Source organism: Plecotus auritus, assembly GCF_963455305.1.
Source record: "Plecotus auritus genome assembly, chromosome: X".
In the NCBI taxonomy this organism is placed as follows: Eukaryota; Metazoa; Chordata; class Mammalia; order Chiroptera; family Vespertilionidae; genus Plecotus; species Plecotus auritus.
The window spans coordinates 45,582,437-45,609,378 of NC_137784.1; the positions used below are offsets into that span (position 1 = coordinate 45,582,437).

The 26,942-nt window shown below is 46.5% G+C and overlaps 1 protein-coding gene across 8 annotated transcripts; it reads right to left on the bottom strand.

Moving 5' to 3' along the window:
* Nucleotides 1-26,578, bottom strand: LAS1L (LAS1 like ribosome biogenesis factor). Of its 8 annotated transcripts, none has more exons than XM_080652974.1 (14): nucleotides 26,085-26,417; nucleotides 25,126-25,251; nucleotides 23,857-23,926; nucleotides 22,968-23,049; nucleotides 21,886-22,167; nucleotides 21,567-21,613; nucleotides 20,623-20,732; nucleotides 18,806-18,891; nucleotides 17,893-18,099; nucleotides 17,400-17,547; nucleotides 7,532-7,660; nucleotides 6,263-6,765; nucleotides 2,826-2,976; nucleotides 3-323 (listed from the first exon to the last, which is right to left on the bottom strand). In XM_080652974.1, the coding sequence occupies exons 1-14, from the start codon at nucleotides 26,273-26,275 to the stop codon at nucleotides 200-202; spliced, it is 2,256 nt and encodes a 751-aa protein (XP_080509100.1). In that variant the 5' UTR covers nucleotides 26,276-26,417; the 3' UTR covers nucleotides 3-199. The 8 variants fall into 8 exon arrangements, with proteins under 8 accessions (XP_080509102.1, XP_080509103.1, XP_080509106.1 ...); XM_080652978.1 differs by having other exon boundaries at nucleotides 25,838-26,328; XM_080652976.1 differs by lacking the exon at nucleotides 7,532-7,660 and having other exon boundaries at nucleotides 1-323; nucleotides 26,085-26,578.
* Between the last annotated feature and the right edge of the window lie 364 nt (nucleotides 26,579-26,942).

Consider the following 26,942-nt stretch of genomic DNA (forward strand, 5'->3'; position numbering starts at 1 on the left):
ATAAACACCAAAACAACAGTTGCCTGTTTATTATTTTTCAAAAGACAATAAAAACAAAAGCAAAAACAATCAAAATGACATTGTGGTAAATGCTGAGCTGATGTGGCTGCCAAGGACTGTCTCCCAGGTTGTTTGATGGAACATCAGGTACACTGAGGGGTGGGCTCCTGCCCCAACAGAGGTGGTACTGGGGTGGACATCAGAAGAGCTGCAGACCAGTTTTGAGCCTGTGCAGCTGACCTTGGCTCCAGAGAAGGCCCTCCAAGTTGTTGCTGCCGTTGCTACAGTTGCTACTACCGATGCCACAGCTCAGGCTCAGGGTGCTACGGAGAGGTGGGACAGTCAGGGAAGGAGGCAGCTCTAGGTTCTGGAAGGGCTAAGGGTGCTCGATTATTAATCTATGGGAGGGGCCCACCATCCTGCCTGGATTTACAAAGAAGAGACTAGAGTAAATCTAAGAAACCACTTCAGATAACCCCCAGGAGTGGCTCTGTCCTCCCCTCACTTGAGGAAGGGGAGGAATAGAACTTTTCAAATGAAATTTTATGCAGAGCCCCAGTATATAAACCAGATTAAAGCAGAGACATTTGGGTTGAGGTAGGATGGGGGACCAGCACTACCCCACCCACAGGAAGATATTAAAAGTGACTGCCGTAACAGGCCTCTTCCAAGGCTCTACAGCTTGAGGGCCCAGAGAACCCTAGGCTGGATCCCTCCCACCCCAACAGCTAGTTAAGGGGCTCAAGGCCAGGTTTGAGCTATAGGATTAGGCCCAGCTCCCAAGCCAGGATTTTAACATTGCTTTAGGAAGACACTGCACCCTCCCCTTCCCTTCCCTGGACCTGCTCAGAAACTCTGGCTTCCCCTGCTTCCTGCAGGTCAAAGGACCTTCCAGGTAGATGAGGGGGACAGCTGAGAGCAAAGCCATCATCCCATCCTCAGGCAGATCCATGGTTATACTAGAGCATCTGAAAAAATGTTACAGATGATTTAGTCCCATCCCCACCCATCACCCACCAATTTAGACAAGGGAATTGAGGCCCAGAAATGAAAAGGGACTTGCCCAAGCCACAAAGCCACGTCAGGGGGGAAAACCTGGTACAATGGTGTAAGCCTCCCTACTATAGAGGGTGTGGGGGCTTGCCCAAATTAGCTTCCTTCTGGAATTAGTTCTACATTCCCACATTTCACCTTTAGTACCCTGGTGTTCATCAAGTCAGTTATTACCCAAGGGGAGAGGAGATCTCTCTCCGACGTGTGGACCCCACTCTCAACTACATACTATCTGGCTTCCCCAGCTGCCTCCTCCCCTCTCTCCAAGAAGCCTGCTATCTCCTAGCCTCGGACAGTGAGTTTATGGCACTGCCTTGGGCCTGGCCAGCTGCTGGCCTCTGAGTTCTATAGCCCTCTCCCCAAATGTCCAGAGGAAGAGGGGCTCATCTCCCAGGGAGTGGGCAGGCAGCACAAGGATAGACTCTTAGTTTCAGGGGCCCACAAAGGTCTCTCTCTGGTACTCACAGGAATCCCTCAGTCATAATGGCCTTCCATTCTGGAATATATAGGCCCACAGGATGGGCTCCTTTGTGTGACTGCCAGCACAGCCCTTCAGTAAGGGCTGCGTGGTTCCTGCCTCCCTGATGACCCAAGAGTTCCCACGCCTGTGATACAGAGGTGAGTCTTGACGGAGAACATGAAGCTCTGCACAGGCCTTGCCACCAAGATTCCTGTACAGTGTGGGGAGGTCTACTGATTACTCTGTGCACCTTTGGACAAATCCCTTCCCCTTTCTGGGCCTCAGTTTTCTCCTCAGAACATGAGGAAATTGGATTAGAATATCCATTCTTGACTTTTTGGGAGTGGTTGACCCTTTAGAGCAAGCATGTCAAACTTGCGGCCCGCAATGCGGCCCACAACGAATATTTTTGCAGCCCAGCCAATATAACGGGATGTAAGAAACATTTTAATAACGATTTTGTAACTTAATTTTTACAATATCCTGTTGTATATAATTATTAATAAGGAACTACAAGATTCACTGACTGATTACTATAATTGTGTTGCATTCATTTCCCTTACGTGCCTTACGCACAGGCTCACCATGTCTCTCCACTAATACTAGCAGCAAACATTTTAGCAGCTGATTGCCACGCCTTTAGTCTTGTACTGACTTGTTTGGTGTGCGCAACAGAAAATATTTTGCTTTTGGAGAACAAGAAAAATAGGTTTATTTGTGTTATGCTTTTTAATTTGTGTAGTTATTCAGTGTCTGTTAAGTTAATGTTCAAGAAAAAATATTAATTTTTATTAACATGTTCTATTATTTTGTTAACGAGTACTCATTTATTTCAGCCCTTTGTATTCAGCATGTCTCTATCAAAATAAACCTATGTTTCTATGAAAATTGAAGCTTTGTTTTTTTTTGTGCCCACATAAACTCAAATCTTGTTTATTTGGCCCGTGTTAGCCTTTGACTCTGACATGCTTGCTTTAGAGAATCTGTTGAAAGCTTCAGAACTCTCTCCTCCCAAAATGCACGCGTGTGCACGTACACACACACTTACATATGGACAAAAATTTGATGAAAACTAAGAGAGGAGCCAAGCCAGTTTTACGTGGCTGCTTCACTGGCTCCCCTCACGGGGGGCTGGGAGCCCTTACAAGGGCCCAGCCAGAGAATGGAACTATACTTAATTCATTTAGGCCCTGGCTGGGGACAGGTACCTTCCCACTCACCCCACTTTGTGTCTTTTCCCTCCCTTCCTTCTTCCTGCCTCCCTCTTGCAGGAGACAAAAGGGTGAGAAATCCTGCTGTTATGGACACTTACCCTATCTTGCATGTTGGGGGTTCCAGCCGCTGCTCTAGCACAGGCTGGTCCAAAAGATACATGGTGTCGTAATTCTCCAGCATAAGCTCTGCTGGGTCCTCGGTCTGACCTGGCATTCGGCCTATGGGGAAGGTGCCCCACTGCACATCTTCTGTGGAGCAAAGGGAGGAGACAAGAGCAGGTTGATTAGTTAGTTCTCAGACTGGTGCACAGGTCTACCTCCCCAATCTACCCACCCATCTCAATGAGCCCACTCAGCATAGGCTCTGTGTATCTCTTGCCTCATTCCTCTCTGCATCACTTCTCTTGAGCTCCTCTCCACCTTAGCACCTCCCCACCCCTTCCACACTCCCCCATACACCCTTTATGGTCCTTTTTCCTTTTAGTGTTCACACACACAAACACCACCTTCACCCACCCCCGCCACCCACACAACATGCACATAACTACAGACACTTTTGTTCCTCTCCACTCTTCGCCCACGTCCCCAGAAATGTTCCTACACACAACATCTTCAGATCTGGCTATATCACTATGTAAACCTCTCACCCTCACCCCTATTTCCACACACACACAAATCCTGGGAAGTCTTGATGCCCCAGAATTTCCGCCACATCTCCTCCCCAAACCCACAGACACCTCAGAGCATCTGAATGATATGGATTTCCTACAAACTCCCTGACCTGCTTGAAGGCCACACCACTTCTCAGGCCTTGTCTTGTGACATTTACATACCACCTCAGCATGGACTCCTCTCAGAGATATTATGCTCCCCCCGCTCTCTGTAAGATCTTATTTCCCCCAGCTGCACACACAAAGAACACCCCTTCTCTAGGGAAGGGCTGTCTCACTGCATATCCCAGCCTCCACCAACACCTAAGTACACAGAAACACCCAGACCAAGTCCTCTGTTCAACAAATGTTCCGTTTCACTCCCTGCCTCCTACACCTCTCATGCACAGGCACACAACCCAGAAGTCTTTTAAGATTTTTTATAGGTTTTTATTGATTTTAGAGAGAGGAAGGGAAAGGGAGAGATAGAAACATCGATGAGAGAGAAACATTGATTGGCTGCCTCCTGCACGCCCACACTGGGGATTGAGTCTGCAACCCGGGCATGTGCCCTGACTGGGAATCGAACCATGTCCTCCTGGTTCATAGGTCAACACTCAACCACTGAGCAACACCCACCAGGCACAACCCAAAAATCTTAATGTCACTGCATCCCCACATGTATATGCACATAGAGCAAGCAATGGCAAAAGTGAGAGGGAAAAGTTTTAATGTTCTAGCTTTTCCATGTTCACAAACTATTACTTACCTCCCCTACCCCACACATACTCCACAAAAAATGGGCTATGTCAGGCACTCTCCACCTGCTCTGCTCTATCACTTAAATACCCTCCAAACAATATTATACTAAATCCCTGTCCCCATCTTTATACCAGTACATTCAGTGTTTTCAAGAGAAGCTTTTAGTAGTGAGCTTCTCCAAGTAGATCCAGTTTCTGTCTTCTGCGTCTCCCTGGTACCCAAAGAATTCTCCCTGTCACAATGCCCCTAACATTCTGGAAAGTACCAACCCTGGAATAATGTTTTCTAAAATATATATTTTTATTGATTTTAGAGAGAGAGGAAGAGAGAGATTAGAAACATCGATGAAAGAGAAATAGTAACATTGATTGGCTGCCTCCAGCACGCCCCCTGCTGAGGATTGAGTCCACAACCAGGGTATGTGCCCAGAGCAGAAAGCAAACTGGTGACCTTTTGGTGCATGGGTTGACACTCAACCACTGAGCTACACAGGCGAGGCTGGACTAGCTTTTTATGTTACCCATAGAAGCCCCTCAGAAAGAGCTGTTCCCCTGCTTGCCTATTTCCCCACCCCTGGCTCTTTTACAGGAAGGAAGTTATGCCTGTCTTGATGCCCTACATTGCCCTGTACATACAAAGATATCTTTGTATTACAGGGACCTACCCCCATGTCATTGACCTGACTGACGATCTTTCCTTCCCATCACTAACATTCGCAACTATGTCTACATCACTGCCCCTGCCTCTCTAGTCAAACACCCTTACACATGTTCCTTCAGTGACAGCATGAACATACACATAGGTGATCTCTGGATCGCTGTCTCACTGCCTGTTCTCATGCCTTTCCATATACCCCACCTCATTGCTGCCACTTCTCTGCCTCATACAGATAGCTCCTGGCAACCCTGCCTCCTCTTCCAAAAACATGCATGACTACGTGTGCATATATACACAGAAGCATATTCAGTGACTTCACAATGATCTCTTTTCATATCCCCTTTCACACACACACACGCACACACACACTCCCTGCTTCAATTCCCCTCACTTTTGATATTTACAAAGACCCACAAACACAGACCTCCTTCCCCTGAGATATTTCTGTCACTCTGCCTTGGTTTGTCCAGTACATGCAGGCACACAGCCATTCACACACACAGACATGAACATATTCTTTCATCCCTACCACTCAGAGCCTTTATGCCCCAGCCCTTCCATGCACGTCCACACAAGAGCAAAGGCTCCACTTTTCCCCTACGTTTCTTCACTGCCTCCCCTCTCTCTCCCTGTTGTTCCCCACCATGCCCACCCTACACCACCCTAGTCCCAACTGTCTTCCCTCCCTCCCTCAGTCTCCATAACAGACTTTGCCCCACATCTAAGTATGTATGCATACACACATGCCCACGCACACACACCAGACTGTTCATTCCTTTGGGGTCTCCCTGCTTTAAGATTCCTGCTCCCTAGCCTAAATGAGGGCACTCAAAACACCACCTTTCAGGAGGAACAGATTCATGTTCCCCCACTTTATCACACAATTCTCCCTGCCTTCTCCAAGTTGTGTCTCACTAGCTTGTGTGCTCACCTAAACCATGTCACTCCTTATTTCACTATTCTGATCTCACTTCTACTTCTTGACTTAATGCCTCTCGGTTCCTTCTTTCTCATACACACAGCAAAATCCTGTCTCATCACCATCCAGCCTCCATGTGTACATACACATTCCCATATACACAAAAAGCACTCCTTTGTCTCTCTGTCCCTGCACTACTGCATGATGTGAAAAACACATGCAGAATCAGACATATATCTACCCTCTACCTCTCACTTTCTCCTCTATGTTTTGCTACACAGGGCCATACCTACACCATCCCCTCTGAATGTGCTCTCTGCATGAAGTAGTTGGCAACATGACAGGGCTTAGGTACCTGGCACCTACATACTGTCCTAAAGGGGAGGGAAGACAGCTGTCATCCATATACTAGGCTGCCTCCAAGGCTTGCCTCGCATGTGCGACCTTCTGCTACTTTCAATTTCTTTTCCAGGATGGAGAAAAGCCTCAAGAGGCAGCCTGAGAGAACAGATGTGTGTGGGGACAAAGTATATATCAGGCTTCTTACCCGAGCTAACTTGCCACGCAGAACCCTGCAGTGCTCCTCTTTTCTGGGCCAGGAGCCTGGCATTCTCAATAGTGGGGGACTCCTCCTCCAAAAAGAAAGTACCCAACTCCATTCTGTCTTCCTCCTCCTCATCTTCATCATCTTCATCGTCGTCATCTTCATCCTCCTCCTCCTCCCACTTCTCTTGGTAATCATTTTCCTCTTCCTCCTCTTCTACCTGGTCTTCCAAGACCTCACTCTCCTCCATCTCATCTTCCTTGACATCATTAAGGTTGCCCTTCTCCTCCTGCTGCTGGGCTTCTCCTTCAGGCCTAGAGTTGGGGCCAGAGGGTTTGAGGCTCCAATACAGGCTGTCCAGTGTGTATGCAGACTTTCCAATAGGGGAGGCCTCTGAGCCCTCCTCCACCAGGCTGTTTTTTCCGTTCTGGGTATAAATGGAACAGATATGGAGCAGCTTCTTCTGATCCTCATCTGGCAGGACCTGCCCCATGGCTTTGAAGATGCTGAGCAAAGGAAGGGATGGGGTAAAAAAAGATTCAGAACCTCAAGTCACTATATACCCACTACTCCAGGGTTTGAACTTGTCTCTGAGCTTCCACATTTGCCTCTAAAAGGCAGTGTAATAGAGCGAACAGAACACAAAAACAAGACTATGGACCCTGAACAAGCTCTGTGATTCATCTGTGTGGCTCACTTCCATTCTCAGTAAAATGAGGACAATAATGGCACCTGACTGATAAAATAGCTGGCACAGTGCTTGGCACATAGTGGGCATGCAATAAATGATAGCTATTTAAATCTGGATTAAAATGCTATATAAATATACAAACTAGCCAATAGGCCTATAGGCCTGGACATGAGAATGGCATATCTTCTGGCCTAGATGAAAAATCTCTCCTGAGCTCTAAAAATACGCCTGAAAGTATGCTGGGCTCCTTCTGAGTAGAACAAAAGTGTGATCCCTCTCTGGGAACAACTACAGCCAACCTGGAATGGCTAAAAAGAAAAAAGAAAGCAGCAGTTGACAAGACAAAGCAGGATGTGGAAGGGATGCCAGATGAGCACTGAGGACCTCAGGCTCTACTGGAGCTTAGGGGAGGAAGAAAGCACAAGGACGGCAGGAGAGATCAAGGGAGGACTTCATGCAGAGACAAAAGTGAGCACAGTGCATGTGGTGAGACAAGCCTGGTTCAAAGGGGAAGGGTTGTGCTGAGGAGCTGCGTGGAGAACAGGCTGCAAAGGTTAAGTGTATGTGTTGGGCGGAGTCACCTGATGACTGAGCATAGATGAAGGCTGCGTTTTTGAAGATCACTATGGTGCCCGTGTGGAGGATGGCCTGGATGAGACAGCGTAGAGGCAGGGAAACCAGGGAGAGCAGGTGAGCGCTGACCTAGAGCACTGGCAGTGGAGATGGGAGGGAGAGAAGCCGTAAGGACAGATAGAAAGCAGGGTTTGATGATCATCTGGCAGGAGTTAGACAGGGGAGAGTTAAAGATGATGACATGGTTCACACAAAGGACGGTACTAACAGCAAAACGAGGAGCAGACAGAGCCGTTGGGAACGAGAGCTCCTGGGGAGGAAGAGGGTGAGCACTCCTTGCAGAACCTCACATAGAACTAGGCACCTAGCAGGCACCTGGTCACTCACTGATGGAGGCATGGGTGGGTGGACAGATGGATAGTTTCTTCTAGATGCATCAAGTTTGAACTGTGAGCTATTCAAGGAAGGGCCATATAGTCTGAGGGGGCTATTCTTTTTCTGCACCTCACAGGCAGACTGGCCACATATGAGTGGTCTTTGGTCACTGGTCACAGGGGGCAGGGCTGGGGGCTAGTGACTCTACTGGGAGACTGGGGACCTTCTCTGCAGGGCTAATTTTATGTTGCAAGAGGAGACTGGCTCAAACTGAATTTATATTGGCTGGCTGGGGGAAGCTCTTGAAAAGCTTCCAGCCCTATCAGAGGAAAAGTCAGAGAGAAACTCTTTCCTCTTACGGTGGCCCATTAGTATGATTAATAATAAATATTCCTAGGTACTTGACATTGTCGTATCACTGCTGTTTATTATTAGCTACCTGCTATCTCAAGCTGCCTAGGCTGACCACTGAGGTGCAAGTGTGGTATGAATCTTAAAATGCATCTCCTTTCTTGGGTTTGCCAGTCACAGGTCAGGTTGGTGGAAAGATGGTGGACTTTGGATTTATGAGACATGTGTCCAAATCGCTGCCCCAACATCAACAAACCATGTGACTTCTGGATAAGTCACTTTGCTCCTCAGAGCCTCAATGTCTTTGTTATCTGCAAAATAAGGGTATTAAACCTCCACTTTCAAAGACTGCTGTATCAAATGAAATAACTTATACAAAAAACACAGCACCATGCCTGACATCTAATTGCCACTGATATCTTTTCTTTTTCCTCTGGGGAAAACAAAAGTCAAATTTTTTTATGTATCTAATAACACATGCTTTTTGCAATATTGCTATGTAATGGAACACTGTAGAAAGAGCACAGGAGTAAGGACAGTATATCTGGATTTTGGCCTCAGCTCTGACTTGCAGACTTGCTACTGACTTGTAGCATAACACCTGGGTAAATCCTGTTTCCCGATCTGTGTAATGGAGTGATATGGACTACATTCATTGATTAACTGGGAAAAGCAGGACCTCTGCACAAGAAATCGTGCCTAAGTAAACCACTGTTACTGCTGGCATGTGTATGCTTTGGTTGGGAGATCTCTATGGTCCAGACTTTTCCCAACCAGCAGCTTCCACTCTGCAGGCACTTAGGATTGAAAAGTACCTTGAAGGTCACCTATCCAAACCTCTCCATGCTGCTCTTTTCACAGACTCCTTCCGTTACATACACATGCTGTGTTCCTTCTGGCTTTGAAACTTCCTTTATTCTTTTCTATGCTCAAATTGCTCCAATGCCTCATCTGTGATGCTTTCCTGACCCTTCTAGGCCTTTTTGTTCTCCTCCCAGTTTCCCACCCATCCATATCACTTCCAGTCTAGAGCACACACATCTGGAGATTTGGCTCTTTGGTTCAGTCCCATCTCCTACAGGTCTTGCCCTGGCTGACTTTGTATACAGGCTACTTTTTTCTCTTATAAGCTACTACTTATAATAATAAAAAAAGAGAAACATGTAAATTGACTGTACCTCCGCAACACCCACCAGCCAATCAGGAGTGAGTATGCAAATTAACCCGACAAAGATGGTGGGTTAATTTGCATACACAGGCGCCAGGCAGAGAGCAGAGCAGGAGAGCCAGCGGAGTAGAGTGGCTTGGGGAACTTGGCTCCCCAAGCCACCAGACGGAGAGCAGAAAGGAAGAGCTGGTGGCTTGGAGGACTTGACAGAGCAGGAAGGGAAAACCAAGAGCGCGGGGAGCACCAGGAATGCTGGGAATGATAGTTCTGGTAGCAGACGGATCTCCTAGACACTAGAGCAAAGTGAGCCTGGAGCAAGTTACTGTTGCGGTGGGGGATGGAGGGAAAGAAAAGTTGAGAGACATAAGTAAAATCAGTGTCTAGGAAAAATGAAAGGGAAGATATCCTAAAACTTCCAGGAAATCTCCACCAATGAAGCAAAGAAAAAAAAAATGCCTCTATTATTCTGTGAGCAACAAACCAAACTAGGTTGGGGGTCTCAGCCAATTCACTCATATGATTGCAAAGACAGACAGAAACTCCCGGATTGGGGAGGGCTCCCCTGAGGGCTCCCAGATTGGAGAGGGTGCAGGTTGGGCTGAGCGACCCACCCCCCCACATTTGCACGAATCTTTGTGCACCGGGCCCCCAGTAATAATAATAAAAGCAACTACTTGCCCACTCTCACCTCTCCTGTTCGACATAGTGCTGGAAGTATTAGCCATTATGATTAGACAGAAGAAGAAATAAAAGGCATCCAAATTGGAAAAGAAGAAGTAAAACTGTCCTTATTTGCAGATGACATGATACTCTACATAAAAAACCATGAAGACTTCATCAAAAAAACTATTAGACTTAATAAATGAATTCGGCAATGTAGCAGGATACAAAATTAATGCCAAGAAATCTATGGCATTTCTATACACCAATAGTGATCTTACAGAAAGAGAGACTAAAAAAGCAATCCCATTTACCATCGCTCCAAAAAAATTAAGAAATCTAGGGATAAACTTAACTAAGGAAGTAAAAGACCTATATGCGGAAAACTATAGGACACTGAAAAAAGAGATAGAGGAAGACATAAACAGATGGAAGAACATACCATGTTCATGGATTGGTAGAATCAACATCATTAAAATGTCCATACTACCCAAAGCAATCTATAGATTCAATGCACTCCCCATTAAAATACCAACAGCATATTTCACAGACCTAGAAAGAACTCTCCAAAAATTCATCTGGAATAAAAAAAAGACCCCGAATAGCCACAGCAATCCTGAGAAAGAAGAATAAAGTAGGAGGGAATTCAATACCAGATTTCAAGCTGTATTACAAAGCCACTGTTCTCAAAACAGCCTGGTACTGGCACAAGAACAGACATATAGACCAATGGAATAGAACAGAGAACCCAGAAATCGACCCAAACCACTATGCTCAATTAATATTTGACAAAGGAGGCATGAACATACAATGGAGTCAAGACAGTCTCTTCAATAAATGGTGTTGGGAAAATTGGACAGATACATGCAAAAAAAAATGAAACTAGACCACCAACTTACACCATACACAAAAATAAACTCAAAATGGATAAAGGACTTAAACATAAGACAGGAAACCATAAAAATAATAGAGGTATACACAGGTAGAGAAATCTCAGACATATGCCGAAGCAATTTCTTCACTGATACCGCTCCTAGGGCAATGGAAACTAAAGAGAAAATAAACAAATGGGACTACATCAAAATTAAAAGCTTTTGCTCAGCAAAAGAAACCATCAACAAAACAAAAAGAAAGCCCACTGTATGGGAGAACATATTTGCAAATGTTATCACTGATAAAGGTTTAATCTCCAACATTTAAAGGGAACTCATACAACTTAATAAAAGGAAGATAAATGATCCAATAAAAAAATGGGCAATGGACCTAAATAGAAACTTTTCAAAAAAAGATGAAGGCCGAGACATATGAAAACATGCTCAAAGTCACTAATTATCTGAGAGATGCAAATCAAAACCACAATGCGGTACCATCTCACACCTGTCAGAATGGCTATCATCAACAAATCAGGAGGATCCAAGATGGCAGCGTAGGTAAACACCTAAATTGCTGCCTCGCACAACAATTTCAAAACTACAACTAAAAGACAAAACATCTATCACCCAGAACCAGGGGAAAGCTGGCTGAGTGGAAGTTCTACAACTAGAAGGAAAGAGCAAACAGCATTAAGAGGTGCACAAGCGCTGAAAAGCTGAGGTACGGAGGCGCGCGAATCGGGCTGTCAACGGGCGTCTGGGAGTGCTGCTTTTTTCAACCCGAAGGGAGACAAGCTCCCGATTACTCTGAACTTCAGTTTCTGGAGAGACGCAGGGGACCCAAACTCCTATGGGGAGAAGCTGGACTGTTTGCCGTGGGGTCAGAAAGTGAGGGTGGCTTGATTGCAGGGCTGTGCGCAGGAATAAAATAATTGTTTACTGTGCTGGGGCACGGGACGCTGGGACACAGTTGGAGACCCAGAGCAGGCTAACTGGCAGCCATTGCTGTTTGCCACGCCTTAGCCTAGTGACGCCCTGAGACCCCGCCCTGCACAATCTACAAACCCACCCAAGCTCCAAGCAACAGCTTTAGCATATGAATGACCTGCCCTATTGCAGCTTAACCTAGCAAACTTGCAGCCCAGGTCAGACAGCTCCAAAACCTCCAAACCCCAAGCAAAGAGGAGAAAACTGTAGTTCTCGCTGTAGCGCCTGCTGGGTGGCCTCAGACAGTAGCTGACCTGCACCCCATTAGAGATCCAGAAGCCAGTGTACCTAGTGGTCAGTGTGAGACACCGGATTGCAACTCCTCACATCCATAAGTGACATATTCAAGAGGCAGACTCAGTGAGCACCAAAGCCCCACCTAAACAAGTCCTGCACCATAAGCGTGTTTCCAGCGCAGCAGTTCTTCCATTATAGACACAGCGGGTCCTCACAGCCAATTGGCCTGGAGGTCAATTCCTCCCAGTGTAGCAACAGCAATCAAGGCTTAACTTTGCACTCAGCCCACAAAGGGGTGTACCAAAGGCGTCCACCTCAGGTGATTGGGGAGGCTGAGCTACTGGCCCCTATAGGTCACCTACCACACAAAGCCACTCCATCAACACAGGGAAGCAGCAAAATGCGGAGACAAAGAAACATGTCACGAATGAAAGAAATGGAGGAAAGCAAACTACTGGACGACATAGAGTTCAGAACCACATTTATAAGGTTACTCAAGAATCTTCTAAAAACCACTGAGGAACTTAGTGAGACCTTTAAGGATCTTAATGAGAATGCCAAAAAAATGGAAAAGGACCAGTCAGAAATTAAGCATACACTGTCTGAAATAAAGAATATACAGAAACTCAACTGTAGATCAACTTACCCCAAGAATCAAACCAAAGATCTGAAATATGAGGAAACAAAAACACCCAACCAGAAAAACAAAAAGAAAAAAGAATCCAAAAATATGAAGATAGTGTAAGGAGCCTCTGGGACAACTTTAAGTGTACCAACATCGAATTTTTGGGGTGCCAGAAGAAGAGAGAGAGCAAAATATTGAAAACCTATTAGAAGAAATAATGTCAGAAAACTTTCCCTACCTGGTGAAAGAAATAGACTTACAAGTTCAGGAAGCTCACAGAACCCCATACAAGAGGAATCCAAAGAGGACCACACCAAGATACATCATAATTAAAATGCCAAGGGCAAAAGACAAAGAGAGAATCTTGAAAGCAGCAAGAGAAAAACGGTTAGTTACCTACAAGGGAGCACCCATACGACTGTCAGCTGATTTCTCGGCAGAAACTATGCAGGCCAGAAGGGAGTGGCAAGAAATATTCAAAGTGATGAACAGCAAGAACCTACAACCAAGATTACTCTACCCAGCAAAGCTATCATTCAGAGTTGAAGGTCAGATAAAGAGCTTCACAGACAAGAAAAAGCTAAAGGAGTTCATCACCACCAAACCAGGATTACATGAAATGCTTAAGGGTATTCTTTAAGAAGAGGAAGAAGAAGAAAAAGGTAAAGATAAAAATTATGAATAACAAAACGACATCAAATACATACCTACAAACAAGTGAATCTAAAAATCAAGTGAATAAAAAATCTGAAGAACAGAATGGACTGGTGAATATAATAGAATCAGGGACATAGAAAGGGAGTGGACTGACAATTCTCAGGGGGAAGGGGGGTGCGGGGTGCGGGAAGAGATTGGACAAAAATCTTACACCTATGGATGAAGACAGTGGCGGGGGGTAAGGGCATGGGGTGGGGTGGGGAATCAGGTGGAGGGGAGCTATGGGGGAAAAAAAAAAGAGGAACACCTGTAATAATCTGAACAATAAAGATTTATTTAAAAAAAAAAACAAATCAACAAACGACAAGTGCTGGCGAGCATGCGGAGAAAAAGGAACCCTCGTGCACTGCTGGTGGGAATGCAGACTGGTGCAGCCACTGTGGAGAACAGTATGGAATTTCCTCAAAAAAAACCCTAAAAATGGAACTCCCATTTGACCCAGTAATCCCACTTCTAGGAATATATCCCAAGAAACTAGAAACACCAATCAGAAAGGATATATGCACCCTTATGTTCATAGCAGCACAATTCACCATAGCTAAGATTTGGAAACAGCCTAAATGCCCATCAGCAGATGAGTGGATTAGAAAACTATGGTACATCTACACAATGGAATACTATGCTGCTATAAAAAAGAAGGAATTCCTACCATTTGCAGCAGCATGGATGGAACTGCAGAGCATTATGCTAAGTGAAATAAGCCAGGCAATGAAAGAAAAATACCACATGATCTCACTGATTTATTGAAAATAAAGAACATTATAACCTGATGAACAAAAAGATAGATACAGAGGCAGTAAAGCTTCGAACAGACTGTCAAATTACAGCAGGAAGGCTGTGGAGTGCTGGGGAGGGGGGAAAGAGATCAACTGAAGGACTTGTATGCATACATATAAGCACAACCAATGGACACAAGACACCGGTGGGGGTGGAATGAGGGCTTGGGACAGGGGTTAGGGGAAGCTGGGGGAAGGTCAATGGGGGAAAAAAAGGAGATATATGTGCTACTATAGGTAATACTTTAAACAATGAAATGAAAAACTATATATACATATAAAAGCAACTACTGAGCCCCAAAAGGCATCAGGGCTCAAGAAAGACTTTCTGGCCCTCGTCGGTTTGGCTCAGAGTATAGAACATTGACTCGTGGTCTGAAGGGTCCAGGGTTCAATTCTGGTCAAGGGTGTGTATCTCGGTTGCAGGCTTGATTCCCATCCCTGGTTGGGACATGTGCGAGAGGCAACCAATCAATGTGTCTCTCTTACATTGATGTTTCTCTCTCTGTCTCCCCCCACCAACTCTATCTAAAAAAAAAAATCTATGGAAAAAATATCCTCCAGTGAAAATTAACAAAACAAAAAAAGACTTTCTGACTCTATTGGGGGCATCAGGGGACTAAGAGGGTCTTGGCATCCAGATTCCCACTTCACTCATTTCCCAGGCATGGTTTTATCTCCCACCAAAGACAGCACTGCTGGCAAAGACAGCAAATTTTAGTTTAGTTCAGCAACGTTTACTGAGACCTGTTTGGGGCCTGGATTTGTGTGGTGTGCTGGGGCACAGATGAATAATGCAGAGTCCTTGCCCTTGAAAGGCATAGTCTGATAGAGGGAAAGAGACATTAGGAGAAATAGACATGGCAACACAAAATCTCAGATTTGGGAAGTACTTGAGAGTCAACATGACAGGGTATATAGTGCTGGTACCAAGTGAGATAGGGAGCAGAGGAGGAAGACCCCTTTGGGGTTGGGGTGGGGAGTGAGATGATCAATTTTCTTTTGGTCAGTTAAGGTGCCTGTGGGCCATCCAAGGGGAGATGTCTGATATGCTGTCAAATATAGGAGGTTGAATCTTGGGCAAAAGGCCTGGGCTAGACAAAGATTTGGGCCTCGGAACTTTATAGGAACTAGCAAAAAAGCACAGGCATTTCAAGGAGGGACTGGTAAACAGCATCAATGCAGCAGACACAGCAACGAACAAGGGCCCACTGGATTTGGTAATTAGGAAGTCAAAGCAGCTCTGGAGGTGAATGCCAAATTGTGACTGGTTGAAGAGTAAGAGGGCAGTAAGGAAATCAAGATTTGTTTAATGCAGATTATTCTTTTGAGATGTTCTGACAGGAAAGGAAGTAGTGACAAGCTGGTGATAACCCAACAGAGAGATGCAGGGTCAAATGGAGGTTTTGCTTGGGTTGTTATTGTTTCCTTTTAAGATGAGAAACACTCAGGCACAATTATAGGTTGAAGAACAAGAGCCAGCAGAGCAAGGGAGAGACTAGGATGAGCCCCAACAAAGCTGGCAGAGGTGGCTCCAAAGAACACGTGGAGGGGCACACTCTGAGGCAGAGAAAGGCCACCTCATCCTGGAACTGGCAAGTAGGTTAAGTGTAGCCCAAGATCAGTTCACAAGGACTGGACCTTGGGTTGCGGGGGCCCTGCAGGATGCCTCCAAGTGGTCAAGGAAGCTAGGGTAAAAGGGGGAGGGGCCTGAGGTGAATGGTAAGGATTTAAAACAGTCAGGAAAGAGGAAAATGGGTAGAAAACAAATATAAGTTCAGATAAGCAGAACTGAGGTTTGGCCTGAGATAAAAAAAATCATACCTCTACAGTGGCAGCAATCTGCAGGGCTATGTGGTTTTCTCCAGCAGAGCTCAGCTCCCTGGGCTGAGGAGTGGGTGAAGCAGAGTGGGCATCAATTCCAGCTCGGAGGTTTGCAAGTCAGATACACCAAAGAATGAGCAGAGCCAAGAGTGCTGATGAGTGGCTGAAGTGATCAACACAGGACTGAGGTAGGAAATGGAGGGATGGAGGTTGGATGCAGGCAAAGAGCAGATGCCATGGAATGCGAGGATGAGGCCCAGAAATAAGGATAAGCGGTGGTGGTCACTGACTGGGATACAGTGATGTCAACTTTCAGAGATTGAACAGCTCTGAGTGATGGAAATGGATTGCTGAGTGTCATGGAGAATGAAGATCACTGGAGTTGAGCTGCAGAGTCAGATGGGTCACTCAAATGAAACATATTGCTCCAGAAAGAAGGAAGAGAATCAGGTGCTAAAGCCTCCCATGAGTGTGAGGAAAGTGGCTCAGGGTGAGGAAGTGACAGAGAAAAGGGAAGGGAGACAACCACAGGTGTTTATAGGAACCAGTACAATATCCAGTTTGACTACAGTCCTCAGGGTGAACGGGTAAAGGGGAATCATATGAGGTGGGGTTACCATGATAGGTTGGGACAGAAAGATCTTTGAATGTCATCTAAGAAACCTAGATGTCATCAGGAAGGCAATACAGAGCCACTGAAGGTTGCAGAGCACCTAAAGGAGGTATACTTTGGGAAGACAATAGAGAAGACAGCACTAAGCTTAGAGTCAGAAGACTGGGTTCAATAATAAACATCAGCTACCATTTATTGTACACTTACTCTGTACAGGCCACTGGCTAACCCAGCCTTGGGCAAACTACGGCCCGCGGGCCGGATCCGGCTGTTCTATCCGGTTCTCTTGCTCTCCCCTCCGCTCCTTTACTTTGAATTTATATTAGTTCACACAAACACTCCATCCATGCTTTTGTTCTGGCCCTCCGGTCCAGTTTAAGAACCCATTGTGACTCTCGAGTCAAAAAGTTTGCCCACCCCTGGAACCACTCTTAAGGGGGTTGTCTCATCCATTCTTATATTGGACTCAGTCCAGTCTTAAACTGTGTGATCTTAGATTAGAATCCCCTACTCCTTTCCAAACTGGGACTCAGTTCTCCCATCAATTAGTAGGAGGGAGATGGGACTAGGTATCCTTGCAAGGGCTGGTCTGACTCTGCCATTCTAAGGCTATGAGGCCCTGAGGCCTGCAGTGCCTCACCCTCTTAACAGATGGAATTCAAGAGACTTACAGCTGAAGGAGATGGGGGCTGGCCCAGCAAGGTGAACCCAAGCAGGACTCAACCACCCAGGGCCAGTCAAGGGTTGCAGAGCAGTTGAATAGCCTCCAGCTCCTTCTTGCTTCCCACTGGACTGCAGAAAATCTGCGGGCATTCCGTCCTGAGAGAGAAGAGAGGACCTGAGAAGAAGGAACCAGTAAGCCCCTATCCAACCTTAAACTTTGAAAAGCTTGACTTTGTCCTCCCCACCCCACCCCCAGACTGCCCACTCTATACTGCTCAAAGCATTCTGGAGGCCCTTTGCCTCCAGCTCAGTTTAGTTGGCTCTGAGCAGAAAACAGGTGAAGGAAGATTTGTCCACTATTGCCACAAGGCCCTCTTAGGCAAATCTAAACCTTTAACAAAGAATGTGTCCACCTGGTGCTATTTAGCCATGCTGAGAACAGTAGCAGATACTCTTGTCTGGGCTGGGTTAGGCCCTGGGGCTAGGACTAGACTCCCTCACCAGTCTTGGTGTTAGCCACGATCAGTTCAACCGTCCATCTGAGGATGTAGGTGGGCCGGATCCCACTGTTCCCCAAGGCTGGCAGCTCGGAGAACATCCTCTCTAGCAGGGCCTGAGTGAAGGTCTGGGAGTGCAGGCCCCTGAGCAGAGGCTGCCAGAATTGAGAGAACGGCTTTGGTACCAGGATATCATTGAAGTCCACGTTTTCTGGTTGTAAGGGTCACGCATTGAAAGAGAAAGCGGAGGTGGGGGTGCAAAGGGAGAAAGGGGGGGTAGAGGAAAGAAGAGAAGGAAGGATGGAGGAAGAGAAGGGGGAAAGGAAGGGGAGGAGAGAGAGGAAAAAAGAGAGGGGACCCCACCACCAACAAAAACAGAGTTGCCATTGCAGAATAGGAGGAAAGAGAAGAGCAGAGCAGCAGGGAGAGAAACTAATTAGTATCAGACAAGGAACAGCTGACTCAAAACTGTATAAAAGAAGAAGAGCTCTGATTTCTAGCTTCAGCTCTGTCAATAACTCACTGTGTGACTCTGGGTCAGTACATTCCCCTCTCGGGACCTCAGTCTGCCCATCTGTAATATGAGGATGTTGAACTAGATGACCTCACAAGGCCCTTCCAGTTCTGCTGTTCTAGCTGTCTAGCAAGTAGCTAAATCACAATTAACACAGCACAATAATGGCATTAAGATTCCCCCAACCCAACCCAACCCAACCACACCTCACCCCACACAATTCCAGGCCACCTAAGAAAAGCCCTATAAGGCTTATAAGTGAGGCTACCTGTTCTGCTCAGCCCAGTGGGGCTTCTAGAGGCTATGGAATGGCAGGAAACAACCTTTCACCCCCAGCCCACCCCTGATGTTATTGATCAAAAAACACAGGACCCTAGGCAGTAGTGAGCCCCCAAGACCCTACCTTCATACTCTATCTGCAAAGCTGCCAACTGCTCAAATGTGGGGATGAGAAAGCCATCATCTAGAAAAGCATCCAGCACAGCTTCCCTGGAGAAAGATGACACTCAATTAAACAAACTGAAGCCAGGTGGAAGACCCTCTCCTACTCCCCTATCTACTCCCAAGGCAGCTAGCTAATGCCTCTGGCTCAAGTGGCCAAAGCAGTATGGGGAAAAAAAAAGATAGTTGACAGTTGGATCTCAGGCTTCAGCCTCCTGGGGTAGGGGCTGGGCCAGAGACTGAGATCAATGGCTTTTGAACAAGTGTTTACCAAGCACATGCTGACCTAAGGACCATAATAAGGGCAGCAGTGACTGAACAAGCCTGAAAGCACAGATAGAGAAAAGTCTAAGGTCCACGGAGGAGTTAAACATCTGGAGTCAAAGGGTCAAGGGATTTCACACGTTAGTTCCTGCTCAGACTGTGTCTCTGGACAGTGCTCCGGTCTCCTACCTCTCTATTTCTCCTGAGTTGCTCTCTTTCAGATCCTAGAAGCAGAAACTCTGGGGACTTCATTGCTAGACTGAATATGATCCTTATTCCTAGGGACCCCAAGAATCCAGAGCTAAGTTATAGAGATTGAAAGTGTAGGCAATAGGAGTAATTCCTCACCCCTATCTAGCTCAAACTGAAACCAGCAATAGCCAGCGGTCTCCTCCAGAGCTAGCTGTTTCCCAAGAGAGGCTCTACTAGCTGAACAGGCCTAGAGGGGAAACAAGAGTTTGCAAAGTGTCTCAACACCTGTAGAGTTGTCATGCTCAGATCCTGCCCTCCACCAGGCTAAAGAAGGAAAGAGTTGTCTGTCTTTCCATCAATCTCCCATCTCCTCAGGTCATTATTCAGGAAGAGCACTTAAAGCAGCCTACCAGCTGCCTGATCAGCACAACCAGGCAGATACTACTGTATAGTGGCACAAGGATAGTTTTCCCAACTGCTAAGGGGGCCAGCCAAGAAACCTAGGCTGAGCAAACATTGATAAAACATGTTTGGACCTAGTAGTATCCTGGAAGTGAAGAAGACTCCAAGGGCAACCTTCACTATAGGATCCCACCTAGGCCTACTCTGCCACTTACATACCACCTTCCTACATTCTCTGTTCCAGCCCAGATTCATTCATCTCTCTAGCTGGGAAGGTGTAGCACTTCCTCCCCAGGTTCTCAGTGGAAGGTTCCCCAAAGTCCTTTCTAGCTAAATTTAGGTAGCAAGCCCCCAAGAGCTAGGAAGGAGAGAAATGGATAAACATTGTTTGTCTGAGCACTATTGGAGGATTGTGTGTGGGGGGGGAATGGTGGCCATACTGAGTAGGAAGGGACTTATAGTCTTTGATGAGCCAGGCCCTGGGAAGGCCCCTCCTGTTCCCACAACCACAACTATTGGGGTTGCTGATATTCACTGACAGAATTTCAAAAGAAAAGACCAGCAATGCCCATCATATATCTTTTACCTCAAATTTGGACAAGGGCTAGGCAGAGAAGTGGCAAGGATTAAGGGCTTTTCATAGTTGCCAAGAGCTCCACAACCACTGGACAGAGAAGAGCAGACCTAGCTAGGAGATGGGTAACAGTAGACCTCCTGCCTCTGGCCTTAAATGGTTTAGTAGCTGCCAGGGCAGAAGAAAAAGGGTCATGCAGAATGCAGGGTCACCCCATGGGGGATCAGAATTATCCCTGAGATTTCCTACAGCAGAGGTTGGCAAGCTGAGATATAGAAATTCATTTCAGTGAGGCTGCTACACTCTACTCTAGAGAGTAGGCAGCCCCTGATTACTTAATTACACACCTGTTCTCGCATGTAATGCCCTTGAGTTCTGCCAGGATACAGTCTACAGGTGGGGGCAGTTGATTCCATGCCTTAACGGCCTGAGGTAAATACCTAAATTTCTCCAGTACCTGCCAGCAAAGAGGGTCCCATCAGAAGGCTGGGTTAGCCAGGCAACCCGCCCCCACCCTTTCATGATCCCTTCCCAAAAGACCTCTCAGCACCTTCCTTAAGGGGACAGGGCAGGACATAGAGGAATGGGCTCACCTCTCCTCTATGGGACCTGAAACTAAAACTATCCTGACCCTCAAATACCAGATATTCTCCCCTTCCTCCTCCTCCTCCCACTCCTGAATTCCCTGTGGCTCCCAATCACCATATACCCTAATACTGAGTTGTTCATTAGGAGCATTTGTTTGGAGTTGGGCCAAAGGGTGAGGGAAATCAATGGAAGAAAGGTAATCCGGAGACACAAATTCTAATCCTGGTCCCATGGCTAACTGCATGTGACCTTGGGCCAATCCACTTATCCATGGATTCAATTTCTTCATTGGTGAAAAGGAAGAGTTAAGCTAAATGGTTTCTAAGCTACCTCCCTTCCTGCTAAAAACAGCACCCCTCAAGCTCACTGGATCTAGGAAAGTTCTTGGGCACCATCTGCTGATCAGTTGCAGTACTGCAGGGCTATGCAACCACCTATGCCCAATTGCTCCCTACCACTCAGTGGGACAGATTATCCACAAACTTCCATTATCTCCTCCCTTCCATCGGTGTGGAGGATCAGCCAACTGGACTCTGCTCCTCTTGTCTCCTTCCTAGTCCGCCCCCTCTCTTACCAAGAAGTTCCCTCAAGCTTTGCCATTTTTCTTTCAAATTCCTTCTCAGGACTTCTCTCAGGTAGCTGGCAAAAGGGAAGAAGTGGCTGGGGCAGATGAGAATATGCCAAGTCAAGGGCACTTTCTTACCTTAAACTGCTCCTCTTCATATGATACCAGTAGTTCTCGGGCTCTTTCTGAAAACAAAAGAGGGAAACAGGGCAGCCAGCCTAGCCCCTTCTACTGATAGGGGATTCTGAGCCTTTCTCACATCATTTGTTGAGTAACTAGAATTCTTGCCTCTCCTACCTTACAGGGCTCAAGAAAGATGGTTTGTGACAATTCTTTTAAGCTAAGACTCACCACAAACCCAGACAAAATGCTGAGCATGGAAAATAACCAGTATTAACCCTACACCTGAGTCTTCCAGGTTCATAGATTCCTCTCTGCCCCACCAAAGGACACTTACCATACAGCTCTTTATGTCTCTGAGCCTTCTCCCAATGTGCATCAATCTCTTTGTCACCTGTGCTGTCTCCATCAGCCCTGACATCCAGCTCTGCACCTTTCCCTTCATCCATAGGCTTTGGTTTCTGTTCTGTGATGTCATCAACAATGTTCTTTGATTCCTCTTGGTTGTCTTCATCTGTCTCTTCCTTGTCCTCCTCCAACTCCCAGGTCTCTCTCAGGCTGTTCTCCAGTTGGCGGCACCAGTAGGTCTTCTGGAGCCAATCCAGAACAAAATAGCAACCTAAAAGAGGGGAGGAAGGAAGGCAGTGCCCTAGGAGCAGCCACATGAAAGCTCCTAGCAGGCCCCCAGCTCATTTTGCAAACACTATGGGAAGGCCAAATAGAAGAGGCTTGGCTCCAAGAAGGCACAAATCTTAAACATCCAGAAGCAGGCCTTCTTCCTCTCAGTAATCCCCATCCTTTGCATTCTCCTGCTTACTAGCACCTTTCCTAGAAAAAAAACTAATACCAGATTTACATATGGGAAGCCAAAAATGGCACAGGGCTGTCAAGTGGGAGAACAGGAACAGCCTACTAGGTAGTTACATGGCCTTGGCCAAGTTTCCCCAACATGAAGGGGCTAGGCTGAATCAGGGATTCTTAGTTGGAATGAGTGTCCAAAGAACTCCTGAGTTCATATACTTGATGGCTTACACCTCTCAACCCACTCCCACTCACCTCCTCCTCAGGCATAAAATTTAAGGGGAAGCCAGAAAAACTCAACTGAGATCAGAACAGTGCTCTGCCAACTCATATTGGAGTCTAAAGCAAAAGAATAATTCAATAACACTAATCCTGTCTTCATTTTAAAATGTTGGTATTTTGTTATTTATGGGTTTTTCCACATTGAAATGTTATCTATCATGATTACTGAGCTTTTGACTCCCCTTTCAAGTATGCGCCCAAGACGAGTGCCTCACTTGCCTCACCTTAGTCCCAGCTCTGACCCCAGGTGAAGACCCTCCTCCCTCTCCCTCTCCCCTCAGTGCCACCCAATCCAGGACCCCAGGCTCATTACAGACATATTCCCTGGGGATTCACCTCTACGGCAGTCATTTATATGAGGCATTTTCTTGTGAGTCAACTCATGGCGAAGTTCAACAATCCAATCCGGGATGTTCACCTGATTGTGGGGGAGGGTGTGAGTGCATAAATTAGAAAATGTTAAAGCTGGAGGAGACCACAGAAATGAATTAGCTTGGCCTCTCCCCATTTTACAGATAGAGAAACTGAGGTCCTGAGAGGAGGTTTCAGTCTTTCTGGCAAAGCCAAGATGAGAAACCAGGTCTCCTGATTCTTTTTACTGCTCTGAGGAGGTAAACTAGAAAATAAAACGATACTTGCATCCCCCAACCACCAATCACATTCCTCCAACAAAGAGACTCCTATAAATGAGCATCAAAAACCACCTTCTCCAGACTTCCTCTCTCTTGCCTGTACCAGTCTCTCTCCCTGGGTACCCTTACCTTCCTCCCTCCCTCCCACCCTTCTTCCAGGAAGCTTCACTTGATGGCTGAGAATCCTCCTGCCCTCTATATACCTCACATACTCAGGGCAGGAATACCTGGTATTTTCATGCTGCCTGGCTGAGCTTATCTTTTCCCTCAAACTGTCAGCTCCCAGAGGGCAGGTGCTGTGATGGCCACCTCTTTCCTGGCCCCACCCAGTAATGCATTCCATTTGGGCACCTTAGCTTCACTGGGCTACTCCCAGCAAGATGGGAAGGCCAAACCCACTGAAGATAGCACTCAAAAATAAGGGAGGAAGTTGGCTTCTTTCAAGCTGAAGGCTGAGTCTCTAGGGTTCTTGCCTGGCTGGCTGGCAGTGATGGGATGAACTAGCCTTACTGTGTGCCCACATCACCCCATGCCCCATTTACTGAGCTCTCCTGGGGAGAGAGAATTGAGCAAGACCACTTTATCATACGCACCTCCTGAGCCAGGAACCTGAGGGGGAGCCTGACAGACTTTGTCTTCCTCTCCGAGATAAGATTCACAAACCTGGGGTTAGGGGAGAAATGAGTGGCACAGCCCAAGTAACTGTTTTACTCAAACCAGTAGGGCTTCAAAACACCTTGCTGAATTACCGACAGCTTGCATTTCCACAACCTTTCCACTGACTGTTCTGTCCTGTTCTTATGGTTGGTGTCAGCCAGAGCAAGGATGGTTCCGTACAGTCCAACATTTACTGAGATTCTGCCCTGTACTAAAGCCATATAGATGAATAAGACACTGGAAGAGTTCAGTCTAGGATAAATAGTCATGACATAATATAACATGTTTATGCTAGAACATTCTGGGTTTTAAATGTTAGAACAAAGGACTGCCCGGCTGGTGTGGCTCAGTGGTTGAGTATCAACCTATGAACCAGGAGGTCATGGTTCGATTCCCAGGCATGTACCCGATCCCCAGTGGGGAGCATGCAGGAAGCAGCAGATGGATGATTCTCTCTCATCATTGATGTTTCTATCTCTCTCTCCCTCTCCCTTCCTCTCTGAAATCAATAAAACTAGATTTTTGTAAAAAGAAAGGACTAGGTCAAATGATATGGGGAGCACAGCTAAACAATGGAGAAGGTACAAAGAGCTAGGAATGACCTGAAGTCAGACAAGGGGAATAGGATGAGATGAGCAAAATCTTTGAGATGAGAAAACTCAGTAGCAGCCTTTTTCCCAATGTGCATGAGACAGCTAGAACCACTCTGAGTCATTTTGTAAGTCAGGAACTTCCAACCCATGTCTCCACTTCCACAACTCAGCAATCATTCAGAGAAGGGTAAAGGGTAATGCTAGGTATGGATGAGGTAGGGTTGGAGAATCCACATTAAATCATGGCCAGGGCAGTGAAATATTCAGAAAAGTTCCTCTGGGTAAAAGACTTGAAGAGGAAAGAAATAAATCAACCTGTCAAATCTGGAAGAGACCTACAGAGATCACTAGCCTGAACTACCCCACGTTCTAAGAAAATGAAGGAAAGAAAAATGGAAAAGGGAATGCTCTCAGGAGAAGAAAAGAGGAATGTGTGTTGACAGGGGATAACAAAATCTGTCAAGTCAAGCAATCACAGGGTGACCCATACACATGGACACACAGGGCTTTTTCCTTCAGGTAGCACCTGAAGCTAAGATTTGTTTGTCACATGCTACCCCACCCCATCTCTGCCCCCAAACCACCCTCCACCCCTACCCATGTAGGTCTTACCTGACCAATGCCATGCCATAGAGCAGTCTAAGTTCATCAGTGCCCAAGCCACCAGTTACATCCAAGAGCTTACAGCGTACCAGGTCAGCAGTAGAAGCCACTGCCAGGGGCAGTTCGTTGCCTAACCTAAAGAGCCACAGTCCAGCACCATCATAAAGGTCCCTTAACACTGGTCCACCCTCCACCTCAGAACCTAGGTTGCTGTAGATTATTCCAAATACAGGGATGTGCAAAAGTAGGTTTACATTCTGAGTATCCAAACCACAGCTTATTTTTGTATTATTGTTTATTTATTTTGTATTTATTTGTATTATAACTGTAAATCTACTTTTTCCCATCCTTGCATATACTGACTCAAGTGTACATGAACAGACATAAATCAAGACGGTGGGAAGAGGAAGGGTAATGTCCCTGGGATCCAATAATATACAGGGCATGAGAGGTTGGCTAGGTTACACAGACAACATCTAACTGCTATGCAATCAACCAACAATTAAGCATGGACACGGCCCCTTCTTTCCCCTTAAACCCTCAACTCATTCTGCTTGAGAAGACCCTTATTTCCTTGAGACTTTTATACCTTGTCTGCTTCCAAATAAATCTTACAAACTGGACTGAGGTGCCCCATTCAAAAATGGTTTTGCAGGCAAGCTCCGCCCCTCCGCCCCCAACCTACCTAAGTCAAATTGGAAATACACCCTAGGATACTAACCTTAAGTCCTGGCTCTCTGGCACCCTCCCCAAGATGGGGAGAGAAAGGTAAAAGGTCGCAGATTTAACATGAAGGTTGCTGAGGCAACACCCCTTTCTTTCCACAAATAGGATTAGTGCAAGAGCTTGGCTACGACTTTCCCCCAGGCACTTGAGAGAAGCAACGCCCAAACCACTGATAGGGAAAATAAGGCCTTATAGGAATCCACAAAGGAAGGTGCCAGCAGCATGCAGGCAGGTTGCCTTACCTGCTCCTCCATGCTGTGATGCGGTTCAGTGCGTACCGCTGCAATTTATGGTCATCACAGAACAGATATACCGTCACCTGATCCCACTCGGCCTTACTGAGCCAGGCGACTACGATGCGCTGGGCCCAAAGGGGCGACAAGCTTTTATCTTTGACGAACTTCCCACACCACGCACTCCACACCTGATCCATTCCCCCGGAAGGAAGGCCCAGACCTGACCCGGCCCTGGCCCTGGATTCCCACCACACACTCGGCTATACGCCAAGCCTAGGGCCGCGACACTCCGCAGAAACTTCAGCTCAACACGCTAGCCTCACTTCAAACCGCCACCGCGCCAGCAGCCAATGGGACAGTGTAACCTCCGACGCAAGCCCTCCTCCCAGCGTTAGCGTGACAAATCGGAACGTGAGAGCTGGAGACCAGCCGAACCACAAATTGAGGGTACAGCTCCGTCAGCCGGAAGTGTTCTTTCTCAAAGTAGCTGTACCAACTATGAGCCTTCGGCCTCAAGGTTCCGCTGATTTCCTGGTTGCTAAAAGGTCTCTCTGTCCCAGATCCGGACAGAAGTCTGGAGTGCAGGAGGAATTTTAGTTTGCGCCCCCTGGTGGGTAAGGGAGGAATCGTGACTGTCCTATGTACTGGAAATGTGCTTATGAAGCAAAACTACAGAATACCTAATATGTAAATATCCAAAGTTGAATTGAAAAATCTGCTGGGTTTTCTCATCTGTACAATGAAGGGTTTAGGATGGGTGATCTCTAGGTTCTCTTTCATAGCTGAAAGTTGTAAGGATTTTACTCTGCCAGCATTCCACTGCTATGTTTGTTTCACCATCCACAAAGGTATACTTAGTTTTTC

Excerpts from the sequence above, each read along its gene's own strand:
- LAS1L (XM_080652974.1), bottom strand. The coding sequence starts at position 26,275 with ATGGATCAGGTGTGGAGTGCGTGGTGTGGGAAGTTCGTCAAAGATAAA. Across the intron at positions 23,050-23,856 it reads TCAGGTTCCTGGCTCAGGAG|GTGAACATCCCGGATTGGAT; the intron begins GTGCGTATGATA and ends CCCCACAATCAG. Across the intron at positions 6,766-7,531 it reads CATCTATGCTCAGTCATCAG|CATCTTCAAAGCCATGGGGC; the intron begins GTGACTCCGCCC and ends TCCTTTGCTCAG.